The sequence below is a fragment of the Nannospalax galili genome, unplaced genomic scaffold, assembly GCF_000622305.1.
Source record: "Nannospalax galili isolate Female #2095 unplaced genomic scaffold, S.galili_v1.0 scaffold259, whole genome shotgun sequence".
Classification (NCBI taxonomy): Eukaryota; Metazoa; Chordata; class Mammalia; order Rodentia; family Spalacidae; genus Nannospalax; species Nannospalax galili.
In genome coordinates, this window is record NW_008344750.1 from 1,057,151 (window position 1) to 1,077,673 (window position 20,523).

The 20,523-nt window shown below is 43.3% G+C and overlaps 1 protein-coding gene across 1 annotated transcript; it reads right to left on the reverse strand.

Annotated features, from left to right (window-relative positions):
* Drg1 (developmentally regulated GTP binding protein 1) lies at positions 1 to 15,920 on the reverse strand. The gene is made up of 9 exons (XM_008841012.3): positions 15,763 to 15,920; positions 14,380 to 14,503; positions 11,158 to 11,333; positions 9,604 to 9,673; positions 6,419 to 6,588; positions 3,598 to 3,728; positions 2,252 to 2,419; positions 1,865 to 1,987; positions 1 to 469 (listed from the first exon to the last, which is right to left on the reverse strand). Exons 1-9 carry the CDS (start codon positions 15,802 to 15,804, stop codon positions 370 to 372), a joined length of 1,104 nt encoding a protein of 367 aa, XP_008839234.1. The 5' UTR covers positions 15,805 to 15,920; the 3' UTR covers positions 1 to 369.
* Positions 15,921 to 20,523: the final 4,603 nt, after the last annotated feature.

The following is a 20,523-nucleotide window of genomic DNA, read 5'->3' on the forward strand; positions in this document are numbered from 1 at the left end:
TGCACATAGCCCACAGGCTCACCAGGTCTTTTATGCAGTTCAACAGAGATGACATCAGACTAAGCAGGATGTTGCTGAGCACGGTGGGAGACATCCATAAGCCCAGCACTTGGGAAATGGAGGCAGGAAAATTAAAGGGCTCAAGGTGAGCCTCAATTACACAGAGTTCAAGGCCAGCAGGGAATACATGGGACCCTGACTCAAAACAATTTTTTTCAAGATGACAGGTGATGTTCCAGTTTGGATACCTCCGTATCCCATCCTGTATCCTGATCCAGTGGCTGCCAAAAAACAGAAGGGGTTGAATAGGGTGCTTGGTCATGGAAAACATTGCTGTGGTTGGCCCGGCAGATAAGAGGAAGGAAGGTTTCATTTCTTCACAATCTGAATGACGTCCTCATCTTCCAATGTATGGTCTTTACCCACTTTTTGAGGATTATGTTTCACAGAAAGACCCCAAACCAGAGCACTGTATGGAAAAGAAAATAGTGTCACTAACAACTACTTCTATCCTAGTTGCCTGGGTACCAACCTTGTCAGATTAGCATCCCAGCTCTTAAAAGCCACAGATCTGCAACAGACAAAAGCTCTCTCTGAGGTCAGGGGAAATACTCAAAGCCAGAAGATTAATCTTTTCCAGCAGTGCAGTACACTGGAGCTGCACATACAAGATAGCAAATTGTGGAACTGCTCTTATGCCAGAGTCAATTTAAGAGTCAAAAAATGGATTGGTGAGATGACTCAGCAGTGAGGAATGTTTGCTGTTTTTCCAGCAGACCCAAGGCTAGTTGGCTAGCAAGCTCCCAGCATCCACCTGTCTCTATCCCCCAACACTGGGGTAACAGGCAGACTGAGCCATGCCTGGCTTTTACATGGAAGCTTAGGATCTGAACTCAGGTCTTCTTTTTAAAAATATTTAATGTGTATGAGTATATTACCTGCATGTATGTCATTGCACCTATGTTGTGCAATGCCTGCAGAGGCCAGAAGAGGGAATCAGATCCCTGGAACTGGAGTTAACTGTTGGCTGGTTGTTAGCTGCCATTTGGGTACTGGGAATCAAACCTAGGTCCTTCCAAGAGCAGCCTGTGTTCTTAACAGCTAAGCCATCTCTCCAGCTCCTGAACTCAGGTCTTCTTGCTTTCACAGCAAGCAGTCTTACCCACTGAGCCTCTCCCTAGCCCCCAAAATTAATATTTGCCAAAAGGAGGGTGAATTAATGAGGGGACCCAAGTCCCACCAAGCCCTCCTGACCTGAAGAGACTTCTGGAACTCTTCTTGCTCCATCTAGGCATGGCTTTACGAAGACACTGAGAGGGGGCTGAAGAGATGGCTCAGCAGTTAAGAGTACTTGGTACTCTTATAGATAACCCAGGTTCAGTTTCCAACACACACAATAGGCAGCTCATAACCACCTGTAACTCAGCTCCAGGGGATCCAATATCCTTTTCTGGCCTCCATGGGAACCTGTATGTATGTAATGAATATCTACACTCAGGCTTAAACAAACATACATAAAAAGAATAAGTAACTCTTTTAATTAAAAAAAATAGGCCGGGCGTGGTGGTGCACGCCTTTAATCCCAGCACTTGGGAGGCAGAGGCAGGCAGATCTCCGTGAGTTCAAGGCAAGCCTGGTCTACAGAGTGTGTTCCAGGACAGCTGTGGCTACAGGGAGACCCTGTCTCAAAAAGACCGAAAAAAAAAAAAAAAAAAAAGAAACCAAAAAAAACAAACATGATACAGTTCTAACCAAGAACACCTTTCAGGAGCCTTTCTGTTACCTGGTTTCTTTAGTTCTCTAAGAATTGATGAAATCAGTAGCTCATAAAGAAAGGTAGGCACAACATGCCCATGATACTTACTATTTAAATTCTTTGATAAGATTTTTGTGAATCTTCATACAGAAATCTTCCACTGTGGTCCTGGAGTACGGCAACACCACTGGAGACGTGTAATCTGGTAACTGGCCTTTAGGTTTGGTGTATCTAGAATAGAAAGGACACAATGGTTGCTACCGTCTTACAAGTGTATGAGTTGAACATAAACCAACCTTCTGCTGCCTCTGAGGTCAGGCCAGTATAATCTTCCACCTGAGAAGAGGCCTCAATATGGCCTAGCAGTCAACAGGAACCACTTTTAAATCTACTGCCAAAAAGAACCACACTTTGTTAATAAGCCCCAGGTGCTATCATTTTAGGACAGCCTGATTTAATTCCTACACCAACACGAACCGATCCCCAAAGACTTACATTCTCACTAGCTTCAGATAGTCCCAGATCTTTTCCAACAGGTCATCAAAATTCCAGCGATGATGGGCAGAAATGGGTACACAGTGCGGCACCTTATAGATAATATCCAGTTCCTCAATGGAGATCTGATCAATCTTATTTAACACATAGATACAGGGGATATAAACTCTATAGAAATAGAAGAAAAAGTATTACTTTGGAGTTGACAAAATAGCCTGAATACCAACACTTCCTTACATAGATCCCAAATCGGAGGCTGTCAAAAGGAATCATCATGATATATTTAAAAAACGGGGACATGGGCCTGGTGGTGCAATGACTTTAATCCCAGCACTTAGGAGGCAGAGGCACACAGATATCCATGATATTGATGGCCATCCTGGTCTATACAGTAAGTTCTAGAACAACATAGTGAGGTAATGTCTCACCCCCAACACCCCAAACATAACTGTTATTTCTTCCTTTCCTTTCTGTCTCTATCTGTCTCTGTCTCTCTATCTGTCTCTCTTTCATTTTTCTGTTTTTTTGAGAGAGGGTCTCCCTGTAGCCCCAGCTGGCCTGGAACTCACTAAGGAGACCAGGCTGGCCTCGAACTCACAGAGATCTGCCTGCCTCTGCCTGAGTGCTGGGACTAAAAGGCGTGTACCACCAGCCCAACGTGACTCACACATTTTTAAGCACAGCATCTAGCAGTTATATTTCAAGTATCCAATCAATGTGACAGCAAAGATGACTAATATTACCTAGGCCATAATTTCTCAGATCTTAGGTGCCTTAGTTGTAAAATGCCTAACTCAAAGCATTTGTTTTTATGTTTTCAATTAGTCAAATTCCTCAAATAAACACAAAAGCAACTAAGAAAATTCTACCAAATTGCTAGGAATAATTCCAGCAAAGTGGCTTAAATTATTCAAGTGTTAGTAACAGTAATGCTCCATGGAATGGTGTTTCAGCCATATACTGCTAGGCTGCATAGAAGAGACACAGCCTGGCCTTCTGACTTCTGTAGAACAGCCTGTGAGATTGCTCAGTGATTAATTCTGGGAAAGCAGAGTGACCTACTCTCCTCAACCACCCCTCAACAGAGCTTAAATGGCAGCACAGCTGTTTAAGTCACAACCAATAACTGGAATGGGGAATGTGACCATAATCTGTAAGAGCAAGGGAAGATGTTAGAAATTAAGACCAACCCTTCATTTTGCAGCTAAAGAAATCAAGACCCACTATTAAGATAGTATCACAAAAGCACAACTGAAGTTAGTATCCACATCTTCCAGATTCATGATCCACTGTTTCTATTACAAATCTTCAAATTCAAACTATGGCACAAAGCACACATCTAGTACCTGTTTCCTTCTACCACGTCAATGAGGTCATCAGCTGTGGCATCACTACGCAAAGTCACATCAGCATTGTGAATTTTGTATTCAGCCAGAATGCTCTTCACAGTTTCAGCATCCAGTTCGCTCTGAGGGCACTGAATGGCAGAGTGCAAAATGACTTATCAGGGAAAGGGGGTGCCAAGAACACCTTCCAGCCGGGCGTGGTGGCACACATCTTTAATCCCAACACTCAAGATGGCAGAAGTAGGCTTGATTTCTGTGAGACCAAGGCCAGCCTGGTCTACATAGCAAGTTTCAGGTCAGCTGGAGCTATAAGGAAATCCTGTCTCAAAAACACCAAAAAAAAAAAAAAAGGGGAGGGGGGCATGAGAGATAGCTCAGCCCTTAAAGGCTAAGGCTAACAACCAAAAGAAAAAGGAGCCAGGTGTGGTGGTGCACACCTTTAGTCCCAACACTCGGGAGGCAGAGGATAGGTCTTAAGATATAGCAGCCTGGCCTCAAATTTGTTATACAGCCAAAATGACCTTGAACTTCTGATCCTCCTACAAGTGCTGATATCCCAGACATGCACTACCATGCTCCACTGATGTGGTACTGGGAACAAAACCCAAGGCTTTGGGCATGCTAGGCAAGCATGATACTAACTGAAGTACATGCCCAGCCTTGTGTCTGGAAAATTCTGGCTAAATTTTAAACTCATTACATTACTTTACATAAGAGTAACTAATTTTTCTAGCATTCTATAACTAAAATTCAAACTCTTTCAAAATTCAAAGGAAGGTATTTTTTTTCTAATTTACTTTTTGTGTATGAGTGTTTTGCCTTCATGTATGCAAGTATACCCTGTCATGCAACATCAGCGGCAGCCAGGAGAGGGTGTTGGGTCCCCTGGAACTGCAGTTATGGATGGTTGTTAGCTGCCATGTGGACACTGGTAAATGTGCTTCATTGTGTCCCTACCTCCTTTCTAGCCCGTTCACTATAATTCATACAGTGAAGTCCTGTCTTCAAGTCTCAGAATCTGACTATAATTGATGATGGCATCTTTAAGGAGATAATCAAATTAGAATTAGGTCTCATTATAGTAGAGCCCTAATCCAGGACCAACTTAACCATCACCTTGACATATCTGTTGTTTAAAGACACTTAATGTAGGGTACTTTATTACAATAGCCACAGAAAACTAATACAAAAAACCCTGAGTGCTCAAATTCAAATAGTATAACAAGATAAATGGGAAGATCTTTTTAGCATGATAGCTTAAATCTGTTAATCTGAACTCTAGAATGTTAAGTACGTCCTTCTCGGGCCTTAATTCAATAACCAAAAATGCAGCATTTGATAGAAGTAATCACTTCCTTCTATCTGAAAATTTTCTCTACTTGGCCTGCAAGGGTCTAATTTTTTCCAGATCTCCTTTGCCCTCTTTGCAATCTCTCTTCTATTTATTCTCACTTCCTTAGTGTTATCAGCTAGGCTCCTCCTGGCTTTAAAGTTGATAAATCCAAACTTACTCTATATCATGCCTCACAGGCATTCCTAAGAGGCATTCCTAGGAGAAGCATTTGGATATCTAATCAGCATCTCAAATCCACCATCCTGATCTTAATCCCAGCACTCGGGAGACAGAAGCAGGTGGATCTCTATGAGATGGAAGCCATCCTACTCTACAGAGTGAGTTCCATTCCAGCTCAGGTTACAGGGAGAACCTGTCTCAAAAAGACCAAAAAAAAAAAAAAAAAAAAAAAAAACTACTTCACCAAAGAACTACCATTATGTAATGAAAAAATAAAAGTTCATTTATCAAGTTCAGGACAAAAAAATTCATAATCTCTTGACTTTCTCACAATGAAGCTATAATTGCCACCAGCCACTTGAAGAATCTTCCACATCATTCACTTCTTATCCCCTTCAACTGTTACAAGCCTGCTTTAAGAAGTTATCAGGACACCAAAGAACTACCATTATGTAATGAAAAAATAAAAGTTCATTTATCAAGTTCAGGACAAAAAAATTCATAATCTCTTGACTTTCTCACAATGAAGCTATAATTGCCACCAGCCACTTGAAGAATCTTCCACATCATTCACTTCTTATCCCCTTCAACTGTTACAAGCCTGCTTTAAGAAGTTATCAGGACAACTGGACAGATGGCTCAGCTGGTAAAAGTTCTTGCTGCCCAGGCTGATGGTCTGAGTTCAATCCCTGGTACTCACATGGTGGAAAGAGAAAACTCACTTCTGAAAATTGTCCTCTGACCCTCACATGACTGTCTAGGCAAGTACTCTCCCCTGCCCCCAACAATAAAATAGAAAAGAAGTAATTTAAGTCACGGGGGCTGGAGAGATGACGCAAGAGTTAAGAATCTAATACACTGTAATTTACTCATTAATTCTACTCGTTAGTTTATCCAAGAATGAAGGTTCCTGACTAATTTGTGCCCTCTTCTATACCCTCTTCCTCTTGCTATCACCTAGCAATAAAATAATACCTGGCCTCTGGTAGTACTTTATAAATTCATGTTAAATAAATGACAGAACAGGATATTGGCAACTATTTCATGGTAAGCTTGTCCAAAAGGCCTAGTCTACCCTAAGTAAAAAAATCCAAACGAGGAAATAAAACTGTTAAGGTAAATCTGAGAATAACTCCTGTCCTAACCTTGAAGTTTTTCTTAACAGTCATTACAAGGTCACTGAATTCTCTCCATCAAGGCAGGAAACTTCGGAAAATTTCCAAATTGCCCATTTCTGCACACCTCAATCCACTCTCCACTGCAATCCCTTCAGTCAGTAGTGTGTCCCAGTAGGTGTTCCCCACTTACAGTGGCTGTCAGATTAATGCCGCCCTTGTCTTTCTTCTTAAAGCCAATGTTGGGGGGTTTGCTGTTCAAGCGAATGCCAAATCCTTCCAACTCATTTTCAATTATTTTCTTATGCCCCAAGGGTTTCAGGACATCTAGAACAATCAAGATCAAATTGCATGTTCGGGCCACTGAAAGAAAAAAAAATTATACTCTAAGTTAAATACATGCAGCCTTAACTAACCCCAAAACTTTGTATATATACACACAAGAAACTGTTAAAGTTACCAGAGATTTATACTAGATATCAATTTGGAGTATATGCCTTCAAGTCATTAAATATTCACCCAGAAACTGGCCTATCTTCTACACGTAAGAAAGTCAAAATGAAGACATAAGCAAAGCAACGTAGCATAGGCCTATAATCCCAGCACGCTAGAGGCAGAGGCAGGTAGATTTCTTTGAGTCTGAGGACAGCCTGGTCTACATAGCAAGTTCTAGGACAGCCAGGGCTACATAATAAGATCCTGTCTCAAAAAAAAGTTTATATAAACCATAAAACAAACAACAGCCTAAATTCCCAAAAAAATCTTAGATTTTCTAAGAATTAGATTATTTGATTAACATACTTTTAATCAATTTTATCAAATTTAATTTACAAACAAATTTTAGCTATGTTTTACATAGGATGTACTGTTGGATAATCACAACAGTAGTCAAGATACAGAACATGTTGGGCGCAGCCCAAACTTGCAATCCCAACATGGAAGAGGGTCAGGACATCCTCAGCTGCCACAGCAAGTTCAAGGTCAACTGGGCTATGTGGGAACCTGTGTCAAAAAATAAATAAAATATATGGAATGCTCCCATCACCTCTCAGTGTTCTGCTGTACCACTTTCTGATCACTCTTCCCCTCATTCTTTCCCAATCATTTATCTGCCATCACCAGAGTTTGTATTTTTTAGACTACATAAATGGAATCAAATAAAATGTAATCTACTTTGCTTAAATTTTTTATTCTAGCATTTAAAAAAATATTCAACCAGGGGCTGGAGAGATGGCTCAGAGGTTAAGAACACTGGTTGTTTTTGCAGAAGACCTGGGTTCGAATCCCATCACCCACATGGCAGCCTACAACTGTCTGTAACTCCAGTCCCACGGGATCCAACAGCCTCTTCTGTCCTCCATGGGCATTGCATAACACGGGTGCACTTACCTACATGCAGGCAATACACACATACACATAAAATAAAAATAATAAAATTTAAAAAAATATGTATTCAACCATATTGCACGTTATCATAACATCTCTTAAAATTTTATTTTATGTGAGTATACCATGTGCACAATGCCTGGGGAGGCTAGAAGAGGGTGTTAGACCCCCTGGAACTAGAGTTAAGGACAGTTGTTAGCAGCCATGTGGGTACTGGGAACTGAACCTGGGTCCTCTGGAAGAATAGTCAGTGCCCCTAACCACTGAACCATTTGCAGGTATGACTTATAAATCTGCTACAGTCATGTACAAGTCTTTATGTGGACAGGTTTTTACTTGTCCTAAGTAAACCCAGTGAAACTGTTATACCCTATCATAGGCATAGGTTATCAGAAACTTTTGAACAGTTGTCCAAGTGTTTACATAAGTTTATACTCCCAACAACAATGTATAAAAACTTCCAGCTTGGAGCTGGAGAGATAGCTCAGTGGTTAAGAGCACTGGCCACTCTTGCAGAGGACATGGGTTTGGTTCCAAAAACCCATATGGCAGCTAAAAATTGCCTGCTACTCCAATTCCAGGGGATCTGATGCCCTCTTCTGGTCTCCATGGGCATTGTACAACATGGGTGCACTTACATGCACATAGGTAAAACATTCATACGTATAAAAATAAATAAATAAAAATAAAAAACAATAGAGGGGCTGGAGAGATGGCTCAGTGGTTAAGAACACTTCTTACAGAAGACCCAGGTTCAAATCACAGCATCCATATGGTAGCTAATAACTGTCCATAACTCCAGTTCCAGGGAATCTGATGTCTTTGTCTGTCCTCCACAGGCACTGCATGACATACATACAATGCATGCATAACACACATATGCACAAAATAAAATTTTTAAAAATTGGGAAGGAAAAAAAAAAAAACCCTCTTCAAGACTGAAGATGTTAATTCAGAAGGGAAAATATTTGTACAAGGACCTGAGTTTGACCTCAAAAACACATGTAAAAAAGTTAGGCATGCTGGGCATGGTGGCATTGCCTTTGCCTTTAATCCCAGCACTCAGAAGGCAGAGGCAGGAGGATCTCTGTGAGTTCAAGGCCAGTCTGGTCTACATAGTGAGTTCCAGGCCAGCTGGGGCTAAAAAAAAAAAAAAAAAAAGGCTGAACATGATGGTAAGCATTTGTATACCCACTGCTGGGAAAGCAGAGATAGGTAGATCCTTGGAGCTCAAGGGTCAGCCTAGCCTACTTGGTGATTTCCAAGTAAGAGAGACTGTCTCAGAAAAACAAACAAAAAGGTCCAGTGATATGGCCTCAGTGAGTAAAAGCACTTGAAGCCAAGCCTGAAGTTCTGAGTTCAATTTCCAAAAACCCAAATGGTAGAAAAGTCAACTGACACCTGTAAGTTGTCCTCTGACTTCCATACACCTGCTGTGACAACATGCATGCATGTGTGCATATACCCACACACAAAATAAATGTTTAATAAAAAATATTTAAATAAGTGATGTTAGCAAGACGGGTCACTGGGAAAAGTAACTTGCCACAAACTCTGTGACCCAAGTTTCATTCCCAGTACCAACATGATAAAATGAGAGAACACTGACTCTCATACATATGTGCACGTGTATATGTGTACGTACACAGCAATACACATATACACACAAAAGAAAACCTTCAAAAGCACAGAACAAGGGGGCTACGGATATAATTCAGTGGCAGAATATTTAACTAGAATGCGCAAGGTACTAGGTCAGTTCTCAGCACCAAAGGAAAAAAAAAGGGAGGGAGGGAGGAAGAAAAAGAAGACAAAAAAGATAAATTAGAATCTATCAAAATTAAGGATTTCTACTAAACAAAGATCACACTGAACAATACTGAAGATAAAGATGACATTTGCAATGTCCCAAACTTGGAGAGAATAACTAGAGCAGTGGTGTTCAACAGAATTATCTGTGATAGCCCCATCTGGTGGCCCTGGACCACTCACCTGCAATGACTTGACGACCTCTACCTTTTCCATCCTTTGCACCTTCAATAATACCTGGGAGATCCAGGAGCTGCAAGATTAGGGACAAGGAAAAGAAAGAACAACCAGCTATAAACTTGAACAGACCAAAGAGAGTAACAAATTTCTTCTCTAGCATTCAAAAAATTTTAAATATTTTATTTTTATGTGTATGAGTGTACTGCCTGTATGTGTGTAAGTGCACTTGTGTCATGCAATACCCACGAAGGTCAGAAGAGGAACTGTGGCCTAAGACTCACAGAGATCCACCTGCCTCTGCCTCCCAAGTGCTGGTGAAATTCTATCCTTACTTCAAGACACTCCTCCAAGCCAGGGGTGGTGACACACACCTGTAATCCCAGCATGCCAAAGGACAAGCTGAACAGTGTTGACTGCTTAACAAGACCCTTTCACAAAAAAGACTCACCATCACTTTGTGCCATATCCCAGCACTCATGAGGCAGAGACAGGTGGATCCCTATGAGTCTGAGGCCAGCCTGATCTACAAGGCAAGCCCAGGCTATCCGGGGCTACAGGGAGACCCTGTCTCAAAAAAATATATAAAATAAAATAAAAAATAAAAAAGGGGCTGGGGAGATGGCTCAGCAGTTAAAAGCACTGACTGCTCTTGCAGAGGACCCGGGTTCGATTCCCAGCATCCACATGGCAGCTATGAACCATCCTTAACTCCAGTTCCAGGGGAATCCAACACTTTTTTCTGACCTCCATGGCACTGCACGACACGAGTTCACTCACATACATGCAGGCAATACACTCATACACATAAAATAAAAATATAAATAAAATATTTAAAAATAAAAAATAAAGAACTAAACAAAAAACACTGTCACTTTGTACAAAATGCCTTCTTTTTCTCATCAGATCTTTTTCCCTCATTATCAGATGAAAAAGTAGGAACTTCTTGCACCACTTGGCCATCCGGATATCTTGTCCCTTCTATCTCCGTATTTTCACTGGCTTTATTCCATTGCATTTATCACTGAACTATTTAATAAAGCAAGTATTAAGAGGTGAGGGGCCTAGCAGATCAAAGAACAGACCTGGAAGACCATGGGTTACTAATGAAGTGCTTCTGAAATGAACAAAAACAATGGATTTCTTCCCTTCCTCTGCATGCTGTGCTGAATAGCTTTGTTGTCAACTTGACACACCTTGACAGAGGGAGCCTCAACTGGGGAATTTCCTCCATTGGACTGGCCTGTGGCCATGTCTATGTGCTATTTTCTTAATTTTTGAGTGAGATGGAAGGGCCCAGCCCACCATTGGTGGTGCCACCCCTGGGTAGGTGGTCCCATGTTATAAAAGAAAGCAGGCTGAGCACAGGCCAGAGGAGCAAGTCAGTAAGCAGCTTATGCTCCATGGTTTGTGTTCCAGGTGCCTGCCCTGAGTTCCTTGGCTTCCCTTAATGATGGACTGTACTTGTAAGCCAAATAAACCCTTTCCTCCCCTAGTTGGTTTTGGTCAGTGTTTTAATCACAGAAATTGAAGGCAAACTACAACACCTGTTAATCTTACCTGGATCTTGGCACCTTTGTATCTGATGACACCAGGCACAGTGGTCAAAGTAGTGAATTCATAGGCTGCCACCTCAGAATACACCCCTGCCAGGTTACTTAGCAGTGTTGACTTCCCCACAGACGGAAAACCCACAAACCCAATTCGAGCATCGCCTGTCTTGGCCACATCAAAACCTAAAACATCAATAAACATCAAAAAGAGAGGCATTATCTCTGGGTATATTACAGCTCACCTAATTCCATTTTCATTTCTATTTCCAACTTTCTGTGGTTTACTTCTAACAGAACTCAAGTACACAGAATTCCCTTTATACAAATCCACAACATCCAATACAGTAAAAACACTGTATTTCGGGACTGGAGAGATGGTTCAGTAGTTAATAGCACTATCTGCTCTAGAGAGGACCTGGGTTCAGTTTCCAGCACCTACACGGCAGCACACAACCAGCCAGTCCCAGGGGATTTGAAACACTATTCTAATTTCCCCAGGTATTATATAACATGGGTGCACTTACATACATGCAGCAAAAACATTCATAAAGTTAAAATATTTAATTTAAAAAATTTATGAAAGCTGGGCATAGTGGCGCATGCCTTTAATCCCAGCACTTGGGAGGTAGAGGCCAGTGGATCTTTGTGAGTTCAAGGCCAGCCTGGAACAGTGAGTTCCAGGACAGCTCAGGCTACAGGGAGACCCTGCTTCAAAAAGCCAAAAAAATAAATAAATAAATAATGTACCACTTAAATTATAACTTTTAAAAATGTTTAAGGCTCAAATATTACAAAATAATTGATGTAAAAAATAATAGGGGTTAGCTAGGTATGGTAGTACATGGTGCCATCCTAGAACTTGGGAGACAAAATCAAATCAGAAGTTTAGGGCCAGCTTGAACTATGTAAGATCCTCCAAAAAAGAAAGAAAAAAGAAAACATAAAAAGAGGGGTATAGCTGGGTGTGATGGCGCACACCTTTAATCCCAGCACTTGGGAGGCAGAGGCAGGAGGATCTCTGTGAGTTCAAGGCCAGCCTGGTCTACATAGTAAGTTCTAGGACAACTGGGGCTACAGGGAGACCCTGTCTCAAAAAGACCAGGAAAAAAAAAAAAAAAAGCTATAAATAGGGGCTGGAGAGATGGTTCAGTAGTTAAGATCACAGAATGTTCTTACAGAAAAGGCAGGTTTGAATCCCAGCACCCACATGGCACCTAACAACTTTCCATAACTCCAGTTCCAGGGGGTCTGACACCTTCTTCCGACCTCCATGGGCATTGCACGACATGGGTGCACTTCCATACATGCAGGCAATACACATACACATAAAATAAAAACAATTAAAAAAAAAGATATAAATAAAACTACTGTTCACTTAGACAACTTAGCAAACTAAAAAACACAATTCAAGATTACAGGCTTAGGTGCTAGGGATATAGCTCAGTGGTAGAGTACTTGCCCAGCAGGCACAAGGTCCCTGGGTTAAAGTCTCAGTACTGCAAGAATATCTAAATAAGGGCTGGAGTGGTTAAGAACATTGGTTGTTCTTGCAGAAGAACCGGGTTCGAATCCAGCACCCACATGGCAGCTAACAAGCGTCAATAACTCCAGATCCAGGGGATCCCACAGCCTCTCCTGTCTTCCCGGGCATTGCACTTACCTACACGCAGGCAATACACACATACACATAAAATAAAAATAATAAAATATTTCAAAAAAAGAATATCGAAATAAAATTTCAGGTTTAGGGGTTAGGGACCCAGTGGTAGAACATCTGCCTAGTATGTATGAGGTCCTGGATTTGATCGCCAGCTCCACCAAAAAATAATAAATTTAGGCCTAAAAGATGAAGATCTACTTTGATAGAAAACAATTACGGGGCTGGGAGATAGCTCAGCAGTTAAGAGCACTGGATGCTCTTGCAGAAGACCTGGGTTCAAAGCCTAGCACCCACATGGCAGCTAACTGTTCATAACTCCAGTTCCAGGGATCCAATGCCCTCTTTTGTCCTCTGTAGGCATTGGTAAAAAAAAATTTTTTTTTAAATTACTTTTAAACTATCTGTTTGGAGCCAGGTGTAGTAGCTCATGCCTATAATCCCTGTTTTGGAGGCTGAAACAGGAGGACTGCTGAGAGTTTGAGATTAACCTGGGTTACTTAGTGAATTCCAGGGTAGCCTGGGCTTACAGACTGAGATACTGTTTCAAGAAAAGAATTAAATAGCTGGGCGTGGTGGCGCATGCCTTTAATTCCAGCACTTGGGAGGCAGAGGCAGGTGGATCTCTGGGAGATCAAGGCCAGCCTGGTCTACATAGTGAGTTCCAGGACAGCTGGGGCTACAGGGAGACTCTGCCTCAAAAAAAAGTTAAAAAAAGAATTAAATATTAGGCTCAGTGTGTAAAGGTGCTCACAGGTCTGACTTGAGTTTGATCCTCAGAACCCACATGGTGGAAGGAGGTCATCAATTCCTACAAATTGTCCTCTGACCTCTGTATCTGTACCGTGCTGTGCATGAGCACATCATAATTAACTAATTTTAAAAACAGGGCCAGAGTGGTGGCAAAAACCTTTAATCCCAGCACTTGAGCGGCAAACGCAGGCAGATCTCTAAAAGGCCATATATAGCAAGTTCCAAGAATGCCAGAACTACGAAAGATTGTCAAAGAAAAGCTGGGGAGGGGTGCTAGGGAGATGGCTCAATTGTCAAAGTACTTGCCACTCAAGCATGAGGACCTGAGTTCAGATGCCCAGCATCCATGTAAAAGGCAACAGCCACACACACCTGTAATCCCAGGGAAGGCAGACACAGGTTGATTCCTATAGCTCACTGGCTAGCCAGTTAGTTTATCCAGGATCAATGACAGACCTTATCGCATAAAAAAATTAAAATGAAACAAGGTGGAGAGCCAGGCCTGGTGGTGCATACCCTTAATCCCAGCACTCAGGAGGCAAAGGGAGGCGAATCTCTGTGAGTTCAAGGCCAGCCTGGTCTACATAGTGAGTTCCATCCAGCTGGGGCTACAGAGAGACCCCGTCTCAAAAAAAAAAAAAAAAGTAAGGTGGAGAATGACAGCTGTCTACCTTTGGCCTCCACAGGCAGGCATGCATGTATAAGCTAAGGCACTTAAATCACACTCACAGGAATATACATATATACCATACACATCCATATAAACTCCAAGTTTGTATTTAATAGAAACAATACCAAAAAATATAAAGAACCACAAACCTTCTCCTGGCCCACCACCACCACCACCTTTTGGAGTAATGAGCTCTCTTCGAAGTTTAGCAAGGCGAGCCTTAAGCAGCCCAAGGTGATGTGCTGTAGCCTTGTTCTTCTGTGTCCGAGCCATCTATAAAAGAGGAATGAAGCCATCAATCAGCAGGAGTTCCCACAAGGTAAAACAACCTGAGTGTTCCCAACAGCTCTAAATATGTCATGTTCTGTTGTTTTCCTAGGTCCTACTAATGTCAGTGTACCTATTTCTTTTTTTTTTTTTTTTTTTTTTTTTTTTTGACAGGGTCTCCCTATAGCCCGAGCTGTCCTGGAACTCGCTATGTAGACCAGGCTGGACTTGAACTCACAGAGATCCGCCTGCCTCTGCCTCCCAAGTGCTGGGATTAAAGGCGTGCGCCACCACGGCCAGCTATTTTAAATATTTTTAAAAAATAAAAATCCACAAAATTTCAATAAAAAAATAAAAGCCCAGGGCCGAGGTCAGACATGCTGGCCCACATCTTTAATCCCTGTGCTCAGGAGGCAGAGGCAGGTGAAGCTCTATGAATTTGAGGCCAGCCTGGTCTACACAGAGAGTTCCAGGCTAGCCAGGGCTACCCAGTGAGACCCTGTCTCAAACAAACAAACAAACGCACATCCAGGGCCAGAGTGATGGCTCCGGGAGTAAAGGCACATTCACTATGGATGATGACCTGAGTTCAATCAAGGGAACCCCATATGGCAGAAGAAAAACTGCAGAAAGTTGTACTCTGACCTCCACACTCCTGCTGTGGCACCGTGTGTCCACTTGTGCATACACGTACACGCACATGCCATTTTTAAAAAATTTAAATCCACTCTCCCACCACCCACCTCATTTCCCTGACTACATTAAAAGCAAATGGGGCCCGAAGTGTCAAGATCAAAGTCATTCTAATTCCTATCCACAGATGGAAGTAAGATCCATCTGCTGCCTCGTTTCTTCTGTCGTACCCGGTGTGTCCAATCCGAAACCAGCTCACCACTATTCTGACTTGGAGAAGCTCTGAACTTCTCAGGCAACACTATCCGGGTGGAATCAACTACAACCAAACTGACGTCTATTTACTTCTAAATTTTACTGCCAGAATCAACAACGTGCGAAGAGCGGGGGAGGGCGAAGAATGAGCTTCAAATACGTGATCAGGTCAGGGTCGCGTAGGGACCAGCAGTCGGGGTCTCTGAACACCGGAGGGTACGGGCTGGGGCATAGGCAGAGCAGGGAGCGGAAGGCCCGGGAACAGTCCCCAGCCGAGCCGGGCGACGAGCGAACGTGTGCAGCCAACCTCCGGCCGCGGGGAGACGGGAGTCCCCGGCCAGAGGCCCGAAGGAAACAAGCGTGGCCGCCCCCATTACCTCGGCTTCGATCTCCGCGATTTTCGCTAACGTGCCGCTCATGGTGGCATAGAACCCAGCGCGTACCGGCCAGCACACGGACTTAACGCCTCTCCCACGCCAGCTACTCTACCAGCAACCTCCCCGCCCCCGACCCTTCCAGGCACCGCCTCGGTGCGCAGGCGCAGGACTTCCTAACTCTCGCGATAGAGTTCCACGAGAGGTCGACTGGGCTCCTCTTCCTCAGCCGACCCCTCCCCGTCCCGCGAGCCAGTGCGGTGTCATAGAGCCCTAGGATCCCCGGCCAGAGAGGCAGCTTGGGTCCGGCCTCCCAGAGCGCGCCGAGGGTCGCGCGCAGCTCGGCCCCACCCGGCAGGACCTGCGCGGCGCCGGGGCCTGGGCTCCGTGTGGGTGGTCAGAGCCCCAGGCCTGAGCCGCAGAGCGCATGCCCTGGTCTTCACAGCGCTCCGGGCCCCTTTTCACATCTGGGGAGACACCCCAGTGACCTCCTTGGCTTCCTGAGTGGGCGAGAGACCGACCGTTGGCCTCTCCTCTTCTTGAAAAAAATTTCCGGCACTTCAAACAGCTTTTGCCGGATCTTTTGTTTACCAGGAACCCCAAGTAGAGCGCGTGGCACACGGTGAGCCACAATTAATGAGTGGATTGAACGAGAATGCCCGGAGAACTGTATTGCAACAGCTGCAATGTTGAAAAATTGGAAATTATGTGAACACTCATTATTAGGGAATAGATGAATAAGTAACACCTCTTCCCTGTGAGATAAGATTACAGCCATTGAAATGTGCACCTGTGGTCTGACTGCCCTATCAAGGACTGGTTAAAAGAACAAACAGAACACCTCTGTAGTCATACAATTCACGCTGTTTTTTGAGAAGTGCATTTATAGGGCATAGGTATATAGGTATATATTCACTGACGTTTTGTAGCGCTGGGGTTGGAACCGAGGGTCTCAAACATTCAAAGCAAGCACTGTACCACATACCAGACCAGAAAGCATATTCTTGGAAGAGCTAAATAAAAGAATGACTCCCAAAGCAGAAAGTATTTCCTCTAATCCCAGCGACTCAAGAAATTAAGTCGGGAGGATCCCTTTGATCCAGGAGTTGAACCAACCTGGAAAAAAAAAGTCACAGCCTAAATTTTCAATCTCCTATTAGTTGCATGAGATGGAAGAAAATAGGAAACCGTTCACTTTTTATTCTTTCTTTTTTTTTTTGGTCATTTTGAGACAGGGTCTCCCTGTAGCCCCAGCTGTCCTGGAACTCATTATGTAGACTAGGCTGGCCTCGAACTCACAAAGATCCGCCTGCCTCAGCCCCCCAAGTGCTGGGATTAAAGGTGTGTCACCAGGCCCGGGTTCTTTTTTTAATATTTTCTTTGAGCTTATTGTTTGGTTCTACTTTTATTTTTTGGTCTTTTGGGGACAGGGTCTCCCTGTAGCCCCAGCTGTCCTTGGAATTACTATGGAGACCAGGCTGGCCTCGAACTCAGAGATCCGCCTGCCTCTACCTCCCGAGTGCTGGGCTTAAAGGTGTGCACCACCATGACTAGCCTTCTTTGGTTCTATTTTAAATTTTTTTTTATCATTACATTTTTAATTGTGTGTGTGAGAGGTCAGAGGACAGCATTTGGAATGGGTTGTCTTATTCCATTATGTGGGTCCCAGGGATCCAACTCAAGTTATCAGCCTTGGCATAAAGCACCTTTAACCACTGAGCCATCTCACTGCCCACCCCCCACCACCACCTTTAATCCAAGCACTAAAGAGACAGAAGCAAGCAGATCTCTATGAGTTCAAGACCAGCCTGGTCAAAGTAGCCAGTTCCAGGGCAGCTGGGGCTACAGGGAGACCCTCCAAAAAAAACAAATAAAAGACATCTCTTGGGGCTGGAGAGATGACTCAGCAGTTAAGAGCACTGACTGTTCTTGCAGAGGACCTGAGTTCGATTCCCAGTACCCACATGGTGGCTACAAACCATCCTTAACTCCAGTTCCAGGGGAATCTGAAACCCTCTTCTGACCTCCACAGCATTGCACGACCGGGTGCACTCGCATGCAGGTAATACACTCATACACATAAAAATAATAGATATTTTAAATAAATTTAAAAAATTAAAAAAGACATCTCTTCCTCAAACATCTTAGGGCAAGGAAGCCAGCATGCACAGGATCTGGGTGCTGGTTTTGAAAGCAGCTTTCTCTGTATCAATGAGTTCTTGTTAATAGGTCCATTGGGAGTGGACCAACCAAGCTTAGCCCATACCGATGGACTCTACCCAGCCCAGGGAGGGAAGTTTATTTAGGTTTGTAAATAAGATAGTCTGACTTGCCAGAGACAGCTAAGTTTTATCTGACATAGGGAGGGGAAAGGGAAAAGAAAGCTTTTATAGAAAGTTCCCAAAGGACACAGGAGTTTGCTGCTTTTCTTTAACCTCAGCCTTTTCATAAATAAATTAAGGGATAATTAAGTAATTTGATCATGCACCATTAGTAGTGGAGGAGGGAAGAGAAGGCAAGGAAGTCCAGCTGGAATGGGGATATGATCAAAGATAAGTCTTAGATAAAATCAAATGAGCAGCCCTTTCCTAACTTGGAGTGCTTGTGGAATTAATTGGCCAACAATATCAAGGCATCACCACCCTGGAAGTAGGATTCTCCTTAACAAATCTGTCACATGAGGCCTGCAGCTAAGTTAACCATTTTGTTACTCAAAGACACCGGGAACACAGTAAAGTGCCAAAGGATAATACACACCTTTAGCATGTTGGGTAGCCATCATGTTCATTCAGTAATCATTTACTGAGCTCTGATGGTGCCTGGCACTGTGACAGTTCTGGGGACAGAGTAGAGTGTGAATCAGATACCATCCCTAATGTATCAGGAGGCAAGTCTAGGCTCTTGAACTCAGCTCTTTAGAACCAGAACCCATGTCCACTCAGTACCTGCTGCAACCTGAGAGGGCAGTATTGCCACAATAAATCACTGAAGCCAAGTGTGGTGGCTGTAATCCCAGCACTACAGAGACTGAGGCAGGTGTACACTGAGGCCAGCTTGGGCTACAAAGAGTCCCAGGCCAGCCTCAAAATTCTGTCTCAAATAAGTAAATAAACCACTCGTGCCAAAATGTGGTGGTGACACACACCTATAATTCCAGCACTTGGGAGGTGGAGGTGGAAAAATCAGGAGTTCAAGACCAACCTGGGCTATATGAGACTCCTATCTTTTAAAAAAAAAAAAACGTAATTAAACAAGCAAATCTAAACCTCATCTCTTTGCCAGGAGATTCCAGCCATTCTGAACTAAGTGCATGCTTTCACGTGTACAGGCTTTCTCTAGTACTTATTCTTTGGCTTGGCTTGAGGTTTGTTTTGCTGCAACAAGGTCTCATGAAGCCCAGTTATACTACTTGTTTTTGGACTCAACAAACTTCTCTGAGTATGACCTTTCATCATCCCTGTTTGGTTACCTCTTCCTAGTTTACTATCCCTTATAATCTCTGAAAAGCATTCCTAGGGAGTCAAGGCTGGGTAGGAGCTTTATCTCCGGCTTCCCCAAAGGCAAGTCCTTTTTTTCCTTTTTTCCTTTTTTTAAATTTTTATTTGACGTGTATGAGTATTGTCCCCGCACATATGTAAATGCACCACGTGTGTGCAATGCCTGCAGAGACTGAAAGAGGGCATCAAATCCCTGGAACTGGAGTTACAGGCAGTTGTTAACTACCTTGTGGGTGTGGGAACTGAGCCCAGGTCCTCTGCAAGAGCAGCCAGTGCTCTTAACACTGAACAATTTCTCCAGCCCTTTTCTTTATTTCCTTTTTTTAAATTTTACTTACCTCTCTGTGTGCGTCTGTGTGTGTGTGTCTCCCTTGCACGCACACACACACACACACACACACACACACACACACACACCCCACACAAGAATGAGGGCATGTGTGTGCCAAGGGACTCTTGTGGAGGTCAGAGAACAGTTTGGTTCTCTCTTTCCACGGAAGGAATCCAAGTATGGAATTCAGGTTGTCAGGGTTAAGCAGAAAGTGCTTTTAACCATTTCACCAACACCCCTGCCTTTTTCTTTTTGGTAAGACAGGGTTTCTTGTAGCCCAGGCAAGCCTTGAACTCAGTATGTAGCAGTAAATGACCTTGAACCTCTATTCCTCTGCCCCCACCTCCAGAGTGCTGGGATAATGGGCATGTGCCACCATGTTTGCTTTTATATGATACTATAATTGAACCCAGGGCTTTGTGCCTGGTAGGCAAGCAACTGTACCCTGCTGTTTGCGTTTTTCAGCATCTTCCTACATAACTTAGGTTCTTGAACTCACCATCCTCCTGCCTCTATTTCCTGAGCACTGGGAATGCAGAAGACCCAGATTCAGTTTCCAGCACCCACATGGCAGCTAACATCCTCTTCTATCCTCTGCAGGCCTTGCATGACATGGGTGCACTTACATGCAGGCAGAACACTTATACACATAAAAATAAATAAAAAATTTTAAATAAAAATTTTTTTAAATTTGCCATCTGGAGAGACGGCTCAGCAGTTTAGAAGACTGACTGCTCTTGCAGAGGACCCGGTTCAATTCCCAGCATCCACATGGCAGCCAGCAACTGTCTGTAACTTCAGTTCCAGGAGATCTGACACCCTCCTCTTACCTCTGTAGGCATTGTATGACATGGGTGCACTTACATACATGCAGGCATAACACTCATACACATAAGATAAAAAATAATAAAATGTTAAAAAAAATTTTTGTCAGGT